The 12,621-nt window shown below is 45.4% G+C and overlaps 1 protein-coding gene across 10 annotated transcripts in view; it reads left to right on the top strand.

Moving 5' to 3' along the window:
- The window catches only part of SRGAP3 (SLIT-ROBO Rho GTPase activating protein 3), a 219,584-nt gene that overhangs the window by 168,438 nt on the left and 38,525 nt on the right, over positions 1–12,621 (top strand). For all 10 annotated transcript variants that reach the window (XR_014796611.1, XR_014796612.1, XM_084901918.1 and 7 more), the window contains exons 9-10: positions 697–894; positions 5,233–5,317. Coding sequence is in view for 8 of the 10 variants with exons in the window: in XM_084901918.1 (XP_084758044.1) it covers positions 697–894; positions 5,233–5,317 (283 nt within the window). In the remaining 2 variants the exon portion in view is untranslated. The remainder of the gene's footprint in view (positions 1–696; positions 895–5,232; positions 5,318–12,621) is intronic.

The raw sequence follows: 12,621 nt of genomic DNA, 5'->3' as shown, positions 1-12,621 counted from the left end.
TAGGTACAATTTCTCCTGTGAGTGTTTTTGGAATGACACTCCATCAAATTATAGGGTTTGCCGTTTAAGCTCAAATCAGTGATGGGGTATAGAGAGATGAGGGCTCATGGGCCTTGTGTGTGTAGCCTTCCAGGGGTCCCACTCTATCCCAAGGCAGAAATCAGGATTCTGGAGAAATGACTAGACTGTGGTGTCTCAGCATCTCTCTTCCTCCAAGTTCTCTTTGCTGTGAAGGTTTTGATAGGACTCAGGTGGCAGATAGCTGGAGAGTTCATTCATGGAGGATGGCCGCTCATCTTATCCAGTCTTTGCCCCCATCCTGAAGAGAACCAAGAGTGTTTCTAGTGTTGTCCTTCCTCAAGGGGCATGCCTCCCATATAGTTTGGGGCTAAACTATAACCAGGTAAAGAGAAACAAACCAAGAAACCCGAGTTCCTTATTCATCACAATATTCTCCAAGGCTCTCTCTGGCTGAAGCAATCTAATAAAATGACTTAAGATTGGTCAACCTGGGTGCTCACCCCAGCCAGCTAACTGGCCTTACTTTGCACATCAATATAATGGGAATGATCATCTTTGTCCTGCCTGCCTCCTAGAGACTTTGTGTGGAAGAAAGAAAGTAATGGTTAGGAAAAGGACTTTGAGGTGTCAAAGGCATTCTGAGGCTAAAAGTTTTCTGTCGACTTGCTTTCCCAGGTGAGAAAAACCCTGGATGCCACCATGCAGACCTTACAGGACATGCTGACCGTGGAGGACTTTGATGTCTCTGATGCCTTCCAACACAGTCGGTCCACAGAGTCCGTAAAGTCGGCTGCCTCTGAGACCTACATGAGCAAGATCAACATCGCCAAAAGGAGAGCCAACCAGCAGGAGACAGAAATGTTTTATTTTACAGTAAGTGGACCCAGAACCTGCTATCTGCTTACCCGCTGGCACTGACTTCTGAAGAGCAGCCCAAGCTAGTGGGAGCCAGTGAAGCCACGTGGGTCAGTTAGACCCTCAGGTCTTCCAACGCGCTTCCCAAATTAAGTTGCCTGGCTTGGCTTTGTAAAATGCAGAAATTGAATCACCAGTGATAGTATCGGTATTGATCCTGAATTGATGGTTATTGCAACTTTCTTGTTCTAGAAAAAAAAAAAAGTGTTCAGTAGGGTGAGAGGAAAATGGTAATGGAGCCAAGTGCAAGCCCCATGTAACAACCTTGAAGTTTAGTGGATGGTTGTCATGCTGTGTTGTCATAAATTGGGGTGCAGGCTTTGAAAACAATGCCCTGCGTGACCCTGCAAATTGGTGGTGAGTTGCCAGGCTTTCATGTAAAAATCCAGATGGCTAACATTCAACTTGGCCATGAGGGACCTTAAATCCTCCATCTAATGCTTTATCCCATTCAACCATATCTCTTCAAAAAGTCATCCAGCTCTGCTTGAACAGCCCAAGGTGAAAAACTCCCTCCTCCTCTAGCAGCCTTTTTGTTTGGCCTGTGGTTGGCTATAGATATAATGTTTTCTATTATCTCTGTTTTATTAAAAAACCTGACTCACTGGGATTTCTGGTCATTGATCTCAATTCTCTTCTCTGGGGTTATCCATAGAGCAGCAAATTCTACAGGACAGTCTTCAGCGTGGTCACAGGGAGCTGGGTTTTCATTTCCAGGTTAGATACATCTGGTTCTTTCAGTCCTGCCTCATAAACTTTCCCTTTGAGAGGCCTCGGTATCCTAGTGACTCTCTTCTGGACACGTTCCATTTGTCAAAGCCTCTTTCAAAGTGAGAATCCCAGCTCTAGCTGGTTTTGGCTCAGTGGATAGGGTGTCGGCCTGTGGACTGAAGGGTCCCAGGTTCAATTCCAGTCAAGGTCATGTACCTTGGTTATGGGCTAATCACTGTACCAGTAGGGGGTGTGCAGGAGGCAGCTGATCGATGTTTCTCTCTCATCGATGTTTCTAACTTTCTATCCTTCTCCCTTCCTGTCTGTAAAAATCAATGAAATTTATTTAAAAAAAAAAAAAAAAAGCCAAAGTGAGACTACCAGCAGTGTGGTCTGACCAGCACAGGCTAGAACTAAACTCTCACCTCCTTCCACAGTAGGTGCTAAGCTCCTTTTCATGTGTCCTAAAATCATATTCCTTTTTAAAAATAGCTAAGTTAATATCAATTACTGTAAATCTCTATTCCCTTGCACCAACATTAAACCAGGTTGTCCTCCTCCTGAAGGATAAGTAGGTGACGTCTTGGGTAGGTCTTATGTTTATCACCAGTTAGAGATCTTCTTCGTGGATTCAGTGCATACTGACAAGATCCTGATCCAGTTTTTCACCAAATATACTTTCTCTTCAGACCTTGTGTAGTATGCAAACTCAGTGAATGTGGCTTCCAAACCTTAGTGTTTGTCAATAAAATAAAAAAAAAAGGATATTTCAGGGGCAAGGCCAAAGATAGAGTCATTCAAAACAGGCCACTAGGCAAATTTTGACCTCCTAATCAGCATCTTTAGATTGTGGTCATTTAACCAGTCATAAATCCACCCAATTCTAGCATTCACCTTGTGTCAGGCCTTGTCAGATCCCTTGTCAAAAACCCATCTCCTCGACCAACACTCTTCAACTTTGTTGTTCTCAAAAAATAATTCATAGCTAGTCTTAGTGAATCTGCCGATGTCAGTCTTTGGGGTTCACCACTTCCACTGGGGACCACCTATGTTTGCAGAGGAAATTTATTGGTTACAAAGATAAGTGAGGAATGGATATGAGTACTAATTCACTTTGGCAGCAGAAGGGAAGCAATTTGGGTGGCAGATGCAGAAAAGGGGGTCCAGCCTGCTTGAAATTAAAAGATGGAATTCACCAACATCCATCATTAAGGGTCATCAATGTTAATGTTGATTTGTCATCCTCGTTGGCTAGTAGACCTCATGACTTGATGTTGTGACATTATTTGGAGTATTATCAAGGGCACAATATTCGTTTTAATGAAGACATAAGTACAATTTTATGGCACCCTTTCCTTCGTGGGTCACACAAGCTTGAAGAAGTGGGCAGAGCCCACAGGCCCCAGAACCCCAGGGTGTAAGTGACTAACCCACTTAAATTACATGTTTGTGACTAAAGCTTCAACTACCAGGGGCAGAGAAGCATAGTAGAGAAAACACCTACTTATACCTCAGCTGTGCATTTTATGGTGAATTCTTAAACTCAGGATAGAATTAGGGGGCATTGCTAACAGAAGCATTCAGAGAAAGCCTCTAGGTGAGCAGTTATGAAACTGAAATGTGCATTTGAATAATAGGAAAAACTTGTTCAAAACCTAGTTTCCTAGACTACCACCTTCCCCCAGGGTGGGACCCTGGAAAGGAGAACATTCCTGGGCCTCTGTGGTGTCCTCCTTGGTGTAAAATGAGGGGTTAGACTCTCAGTATTCCCAAGCAGGAATCTGCATTTTGACCCTCTCTCCAGCCAGTAGGAAGCCATGGTCCTTGTGCCACACTTGGAGATAACTGTGAGTCTACTCTCATTTTACCCTGAGGGGGCCATGGAGCCAGAAATATTCAATAATCTTCCCAAGGTCATACACTGACTAGCTACAGCTCTGAGCTCCAGTCTCCTCCTGGGTAGAATAGAAATGACAATGCTCCAGCCATTTGCCATCCAAGATTGTGGTGAGAACTGAATGGATGTATTTGACACTGTCAAGTGCTCTATAGATATAACAGGGAAATGACTCTGAAGGACCAAGGGACAAGTCCTAGGAGCTAAGAAGGACATGGCCAAGGTGAGGGGACACCACAGCCTTCCACCAGCCCAGCAGGTGCAGAAACCTACTGAGGTGGGGACAGTGTGAGGTGACCCCAATCTTACCTATGCACATGTCAACCCCTACCCATGGCCTTGCCCCTTACAACTGTTCACAGGAAGATGGTGGTGTTCCAGAAGCTCCTTTACAGGTCACATGGGGGTATCCTGAGCCTCCACAGCTCATTTCTTTGCTCCTCTGCACCCCTTTCTAACCTTCTAGTTGGGGCAATAGAATGGATTTCCTTGTTAGAAACTAGCTGGCAGATTTTGGGCAATCACAGGCATACTTGTACTTTCAGACTCAGGGCTTTTGCAGTTGCCATTCTGTCTGCTTAGAACTCTCCTTCCCCGATGTACCTACATGACCCTTTCCTTACCTCCTTCAGGCCTTGACTCACATGTCAGCTTTGCGGCCAAGTCTGGCCCAAATTCCAATCCTCCATTCCTGCCTTATTTTCATTCATAGCTTTCTTCACTATCTGTGTTTTTTTGGTTAGCTTATTGTTTCTCTCCTCACCCTGCTGTGCCAACTTCATCAAGTCAGGGATTTAGCTCCATCTTTCAGCACCTACTATATACCAGGCATTTAGTAGTTACTGAATTGGGCAAGGACCACACCTACAGTGGCTCATGGTCCAGCAAAGACATGCCCTAGCAGAGAGGGCTCCAGCCCTGTGTTTGCATGATGAGATACTGGGTGGGGGAGCCCAGGAAAGCTGGTACCTGCATGGAGGTGTGGCTGAGGCCTGCTGAACTTGGGGCAGGTAGGTGCATTTCTATTCTGGGTGGCCCCGGCCCTCCCCATTGCTCAGAGTGCATTGTGCTTGGCTCCTGAGCTAGAGGCAGCCTGGAGGTCCCAGGAGGCTTGGGCACATCACTTCTCTGTGCTAGCCTTACCCGTCTCATCTGCAAAAAGAAGAAAATAGATTCCCCAGTGCAGTTGAGGTTATTCTGCTAGGACTATCTCTGGGGCCTGCAGAGCCCTTCCTCCTCCAGAGCGGGGTCAGATGAAGAAAGACCTGTCCCGAGCTCCTCTCTGAGAAGGTCCGATAGGGCACTCTCGCTCAGCCGTGTGCCCCAGGGATGGTTCAGTCTTTGTTGCTCTTGGCCCAGAAACACAGTGGAGACCTATACTCAACGCTCCCACAGTCCTCACCTGACAACAGCGCCTTTCACTGCTCCCATTCCCCTGAGCTTTCTCTGTGGTCCCAGAACTGACCTGAAATGCCTGCAGTCATGGGACTGGGCAGCCGCTCGGCAGAGCTGGGGGTCTGATGGGGAAGAGCAAAGGAGCAGCCGCAGAGGCTCCCTTTCCCCATACTGGGGTCCTTAGGGTGACGTGCTCTCCCTTTGACCTCCCTGCCCCAGAGGTCCATTCCAGAGCAGAGATGGGAGACTTGGCCCCTGCGATCTGTAATGTCCTTGTGCCTTGTGTCTTACAGAAATTTAAAGAATATGTGAACGGCAGTAACCTCATCACTAAGCTGCAGGCCAAGCACGACTTACTCAAGCAGACCCTGGGTGAAGGTGAGTCAGGTGGTGGAGGCCTGTGAGGAGGGGCTGCCTTCCCAACTGGGTCCTGTTGTGGCCCCTTGAGCTGTTTTAGCTTGAGACACAGGGCACTTGGCAGAATGAGGCCTGGTACTGGTGCCACCTCCCAGGACTGGGTAGGCTGCTACAGTTTATAATCTATAGCCTTGTTACAAATGCTGAGAGGGGTCCAGTCTGGCTGCGGAAATTGGGAGAAAACACGCGTTTTAATTCAGGTTATGTGGAGGGTCTAAGGCAAAGTGATAAAGGGCCCACCAGTAGGGAGTTGGGGTGAGAATACAGAAACATGGGAGTCTTTATTCATGCTTTTCAGCAGATACTCTCTGCCAGGAACTATTAGAATGTCCAGGATTCTAGGTCCAAAAAAGAAAAATCCATATGTGTAAGGCACATTTTTGTCCTTGAGGGGCCCAAGGACTAGGCTTAAAACTACCCAAAGGTTTCCAATGACAGTTAGAGTAAAATCCCAAAGACTCTCATAACATATGAGGCCTTATGTCATTTGACCTCTGCCTACCTCCCTGACCTCATCTGCCATTCTCTACTTCCTTACTGTGCTCCTGACACTCAGCACTGCTCAAAACTCATTGAGCTTTTTTCTACCCCAGGGCCTTTGCATATGCTCTTCCCCTGCCTAGAATGCCCTTACTCCAGATCTCAGTATGGATGACTCCGTATCTGTCAGTTGATAACACAGATATCACATCCTCAGTGAGGCTCTCCTTGCTGCCTGACCTCAAGGAATCACCACCTCTGTCCCAACATTCTGTTTGATTTTCTTCATCCTACTCATCATCATGTGAAATCACCCTATTCATTATTTGTTCACTTGCTTATTATCTTTGGTCATGCCCCACCCCACTTCAACAATATCACATCTCAAATCAAAGTAGGGACTTGCATGCTTATTTTGTCCACCACTTTATCCTCAGGGCCCAAAAGAGTGCCTGGCTCATAGTTGGCTCTCAGTTAATAGTCACTGAATGATTGTTGAATGGAAAGGTCACATCAATTAGGACCCAATGGTCAAGGATGTTTTACAGCAAGTTCTGGTGGGCCTGGAACCTGATGTGAGAGTCAGCTATAGGGGAGGAGCTGACTGGGGTCTCTGAAGCTGCTGGGCCCTGCCTGGAGCACCATCAGCCCCACACTCAGACATACTCTGTGTTCTGTTTGGAGAGGGCTGTTGGTAGAAGGGTGTGCTTCACCAAAAGGAAAGAATGTAGACTCCAGGAAATAGGGAGCCAACACGAGAGAGATGAAGGGAATTTCCAAGGTGATGAGGCCAGTACATCCTGAAACACCTTGAAGCAGGCCTAGAGGTCACCAGGATTTGGGGGGAAGCAGGAAAAGCATTACAAAATAAGCTGTGCTAGGGCACAGGGCTGGCTCTCATTGGCTCATTGGGTGTTTGCCATCCACAGCATGTCCGTGCCCTTTACTAGGTCATTCTTTTCTCCTTGTGGGTGCACATCCCAGTGTCTGTGCTCTGGCCACCAAGACCTCCCTTACACTGTCCTCTCAGCAGCTAGCAAGGGGGCTGCTGGGCCTCCAGCAGTTGTGACCCCCATGCTTTAGAGGGAATGAGTTTCCCAGCCCCAAGGTATTTATAATCTGGCTGGGAGACAAATCACGAATCCATAAAAAGCTAAATAACAATAAAATTGTCACACAGAAAGACTAGATGAATTGCCAAATGGACAGCATGGATTCTTAGGGCAGTGAGACAGGAGAGGAAGGGATCACCATGGGCCCAGGAGAACTGGAAATGCTTCAAGGAAGGTGAATAGGTAGGGGTTGAAAGAATAACCAGGGCTTTAACACCAATGGAAATTTTTCAATTAAGTTTATTGATATGTAACATATATACAACAAGATGCACCCATTTTATGTATAGAAATCAGTGTTGATAGATATAGCCACTCACATCAAGATGAAGATCATCTCCATCACCCCAAAAGGTCTCTTGTGCCTCTTTGCAGTCATTCCCCAAGCAACCACTGCTTTGATTTCTATCCCCATAGATTAGCTCAGTGGGTTCCAGCTGGTGAGGGCTGGGGAACTTTGAGTGGGGGGAGGGAAAGGGCAAGGATGGAAATGTCCTGTATCCTGATTTGGGTGGTGGTTACAAATGGGTGTATATATTTGTCAAAACTCACTGACTGAGAGGAAAGGGTGAAGAAGAATCAGTTGTTTCTTCGTTTCCTCTCACCCCTCTACATGCTGCTCACCCCGACATTTCAGTACTGGGCCAGGGGAGTGTGGGAAACACCACAGCAGGAATGGTGTAAAAGAGGCAGAAAGTTCTAGAGAGGAGATTGCTGAGTGTGTGACATGTGAGTTGGTGGCAACTTAACTTTAATTTCAAGATCAGATGCCTTAAATTTAGAAAACTAGATATTCTTTGAAAAAATAAGATCCCAGATGAGAAAGTGCTTCTCTCTAGCTCCCCCATGAGTGATCTCAGATGCAACCTGAATGGCCTTCATGAAATACTACTAATAATAGTTTTGTTTGGAATAGCTCCAAAAAAGAAAAATCCTCATGACCACTCATCTGGCCCAATACTGAAATGTCAGGATGGGCAGCATGTAGAGGGGTGGGAGGAAACGAAGAAACAACTGATTCTTCCTCACTGGTCTTGCAAGTTTATTGAGCCCTTAGACAAACCTTGCTCTGAGATTTGATTTACCAGTCCTTCCTCTGAGTGTTGAGCTGAATAGCAACAAGAAACTGCAGGAAGCCCAGCCAGGTGTAGCTCAGAGGTTGAGCATCCACCCAGGAACCAAGAGGTCAACAGTTTGATTCCCTGCCCAGGTGGTGGGCTCGATCCCCAGTGGGGTGCGTGCAGGAGGCAGCCAATCAATGATTCTCATCATTGATGTTTCTCTCTCCCTTTCCCTTCCTCTCTGAAATCAATACAATATATTGAAAGGAAGGAAGGAAGGAAGGAAGAAAGAAAGAAACAAGAAAGAAAGAAGAAAGAAAGAAAATGCAGGAAAATGTAGCTTCTGAAGTATAAGGGCAGCTGAGAAATAGCCATCTAGAAGACTCACCACTGTCTTGTTCTCTAGTAAGCCAGCAGTGAGGAAGTCACTATGTTCCTTTCGATAATTGAGATGGGGACATTTTAATAAATTTTTTTTGTTTTAGCTTAGTCTTAGATTTACAGGAAAGTTGCAAAGGAAGTACAGAGTTCCCGTGTACTCCATGTCCAATTTCCCCTATTATTAACACCTTACATTAGTACAGCATATTTGTCACAATTAATGAATATAGGTACATTATTAACTAAAGTTAATAAATTACAGAATTAATAATAAAAAAAAAACTGAAGCCGAGACCAAATCTTTTTGTTGTTGTTGTTCAGTGCATGATAAAGGTGTATGTGGATGTTTAGGACACTGGGTGAAAGGGAGAATTTTCAACCAGGAGAATTTGCACCAACTGAGACCGATAAAGTTCTTGCCCATTGGGCAAGGGGAGGCATGAAGTAAGCAGGCCAAAAAGGTGAGAAGTTTGGCTAATTTCATTCTTCCAACTATCAACGGATAGTTCACCTTTACCTGAGGGCATTGGCTTCCATTCAGTAGGAAGCCCTTCTAATAGAGGGACAAGAGGAGGGTTAAACCTGCACCAATGGCCTTATTTCACATGAGAGCTATTTTGCAGGAGGGAGGAGCAATCTGGAAATTTTGAAAACTAGGAGAGAAATATGAGGCCAAATGGAATGCTTTGCCTAAAAAAAATACAATTGTGTGCTTTTTTAAAAAATGAAATAAAGTATGATGTTGAATGCTCTGCCAGCATTCTGTTCTCCTACGTTAGGGGAAACACAAAGTCTTTTGGGTCACCTTCACTTAGAAGTGAATTTTTGAACACGATCAATTCCAGACACATAAATAAAAAGCTCCAATGTGTGCCCCACAAATTGGCATTCTTGTTATAAACAATATCACTGCCACATCTTGGGAACAAGAGCGTCCACCCTTACATGCCTTTGGTTATTGCTATGTTGTTTTATTGGCCAGAAAAATTTTAGTTTATCACCTCTGAGTCTTAGATCTTTGGCCTTTTTATTGCTCTGGGTAGTCTGTAATCTCCAGGGCTTACACACAAGACACTGATGGTTTTGCAATTTACTAGAGCCCCTCAAGGATGAATGGTGCTTCGTCTATTAAAGGGAATGGACATAACCTTTCAGGCCAAGATTTAATCGTGCATTACTGAGCACAGTGTCCACCAGGACCAGGCCGTCTGACCTTTTAGAAAATGACCGTGCCACTGAGTATAAAATATTTCTTTTTAATCTCAACAGGTCTCAGAAGGTAAAGGGCAGAACATTTTTTATTTCTGATCTTTGTTAGAAGTTGAGACAACAGACTCCAAAAGATGCTGGTGATGGGGTTCTTGAGAGCTGGGGTGTGGTCTAAAGCTGAGCGTGTATTAGAGTCCTTGCCAGAGGAAAGGCTGCCTGAGTGTGTGCTGGACTTCCACCACAGGACCTACCCTTCTGATCCCTTCCCTCCATGCCCTGTCTGTCCCTTCATCTGTCCATCCTCTATGTATACAAGACAGGCAAGGTTCCTGCCCTTGTGGGGAAGAGACACCTCAAACAGTAAACAAACTACAAAGAATTATAACTGTGATAAGTGCCATGAATGGAAAATTTGGCCTGAGATCAGTTTGGGGGGAGGGGCAGCAATGGGGTGGCCTGCTTTAGGCTGGGTGATCAGAGAGGCCTCAAAGGGGAGGTGCTGGTTAAGCTGAGGCTGAGAAGAGAAGGCATCAGTCACATGAAAAACTGGGGAAAGAGTGTTGGGACCGAGAGAATAGCACGTGCAAAGGTTGCGGGGAAATCATGGAGGAGGTGGAGCAGGAAACTCCCCCTGGGTCCCCTTCACAGCCAGCGCAGGCCACTGGCTCAGCCTTTCATGGATTGCCATTGGCTCCTACTCAGGGTCTTGTGTCCACATGAAAATTCTCCTTGGCTTAGTGTCTGTTAGGAAGTTGCCCCAGACTTCAGACACACAATCGAGTTTGTTTTACCTGACTTTTCTATTCTCTTGCTTTGGTCTGGCTCCAATTCAACCAGCTTCAGTCACTCTTGTGACTGCTTGTGGCTTTGATCAGGAATTAAGGAATTGTGTGCTGGTTTGTTCTAAGTTCTATTTTCAGATCTCTGTTACTCTCTTCCTCCCCTTATTTCTCTCCCTAGCCCCATTCAGCATTGTTTTCTATAGGGAAAATAAATGCTCGGTTCTTTCTTTTAAAAAGTCCCGTCATGTGACTGCTGGATGGGGTTCTAGAGTCCAGAGCTGTGCTGTCCAATATGGTGGCCACTACCACATGGCTATTGAGCACTTGAAGCGTGGCTAGTCTGAATTGAGATGTGTAAAGTGAACACCAGATTTCAAAGTTAGTGCCCCCTCAAAGGAAACAAATATCTTATTTTTATGTTGATCTATATTGAAATGATAATGCTTTTATGTGTTAGATTAAATACAATATATTTTTAAAATTAATCTCACCTGTTTCTTTTGAATTTTTGTAATGTGGCTACTAGACATTATGGCTTGCATTATATTTCCATTGGACAGCATGGCCTAGAGGTCTGCTCCTGCTCCATGAAAGGAATGAAGTACTAGATCATGCTGTATGGAAGGACTTCAAAAGCATTAGGTTTAGTGAAAGAAGCCAAATGCAAAAGGCCACATCTTTCATGATTTCATTTGTAAGAAATGTCCAGAAAAAGCAGATCTGTAGAGGCAGAGAGTTGATTAGTGGATTCATGGTGTCCAGGGGCTGGAGGTGAGAAGACAGAGAGGCTGTGAATTGGCACCAGGGATCTTTCTCATGCGATGGAAATGCTCTAACATTGAACTGTAGGTGACAGCTGCACAACTTGGAATATTAACTAAAAATTATTGAGGTGTACATTTCAAGTGGATGAATTTTATGATATATAAATTATACCTTGATTCAAAATTAAAAGGGGGGCAATCTAGGAGTCCAGGGGCGGATGGGATCTGGAGATAATATTAGGGAGTCCTCAGTAAGCATTTGAGATCACCTAGAGAGAGAGGGTGCACAGAAAGAGAAGAGAAGTGGATGTGGGTATATGTTCTGGAGACATTCCTACATTTAGAGGTTGGATGTGGGCAGATGAGGAGGTGACAACAAGAGAAACTGAGGAACAGCCTGGAGGGTAGGAAGGACACCTGAGATAAGAACCTGGGAAGTGTGGATCCATGAAAAGCAAGAGGAGTACGCTGCTAAGAGGAAGGAAGCAATGAGCTGAGTTGAATGGTGCCGAGAAGTCAGATAAGAGCAGAGAGGGCATTGGACTCAGCCACACAGAGGCAGAGCCAGCTCCATGGAGTGGTGAGGACAGAAGCCACTGCACTTGGGGAGGGAGGAGGGAGAGTGACTGCCAGTTCCTTCAGGAAGTGATGCTGTACACAGAGCTGAGAAATGTGGATGAAGTTAGAAGGAGTTAAAAAGCTAGCATATACATATCCAGAATATGTCTATATGTGAATGGAATGATCTAGTAGAGGGGATAGGTAATGCTAGCTAGAGAGAGAGGAGGCACTTGGAGGCACAGGGCTCCTGAGAAAGGTAGAGGGATGGGACCCAGAGCACAGGGAGAAGGCCTGGGCTTTGGCAGAAGCAGAATGCTTCCTCAGGAGTACCAGCAGGTAGCAGGTGAGTGGGTGGGTGCAGGTAGGTGGGCAGGTCTCTTGGAGGCAACACCAAGACCCCATCTTACTGATTTTTCTTTTCCACGGAAGGAAGTGAGCAGGTACTCATCTGTGAATGAAGGCAGCAGGGATGTGAAGGGGTAGCAAGGTTGAGGAACAACAAGAAAGTATTTTGTGGCTGATACACTTCAGGGCCACTAGATCTTTATTGATACAAAGCAATGCACAGTCACCGGGCTTTATCTTGCAGAGGGAATTCCCTGGGGTGATTGTTAAAATGTAGATTCAGGGGTTCTTATCTCAGAGATTCTGACTCAGGAGGAGCCCAGAAACCTGCACTTTTTTAGTAAGGGTCCCAGGTGGGGCTCTGATGCAGACAGCAGACTGTAGTTTGAGAATCACTGAAAAAAATGTATGTGAACAATAAAAGTGAAATGTATGTGAACATAACCCCACCAGTAGGAGGTACTTGGGATGTGATAACAGGCAGTTCTTTCCAACAGACCATACCTTAGGCATGGTTTTGTTCTTCATTTCACAGATAATCAAGACCAGTTATTTTTTTGTTTTTAGAAA

The sequence above is a fragment of the Pipistrellus hanaki genome (assembly GCF_964339955.1).
Source record: "Pipistrellus hanaki genome assembly, chromosome: 13".
Taxonomy (NCBI): domain Eukaryota; kingdom Metazoa; phylum Chordata; class Mammalia; order Chiroptera; family Vespertilionidae; genus Pipistrellus; species Pipistrellus hanaki.
Note: the sequence above shows the minus strand (reverse complement) of the source record. Positions and strands in the feature narration are given on the sequence as shown.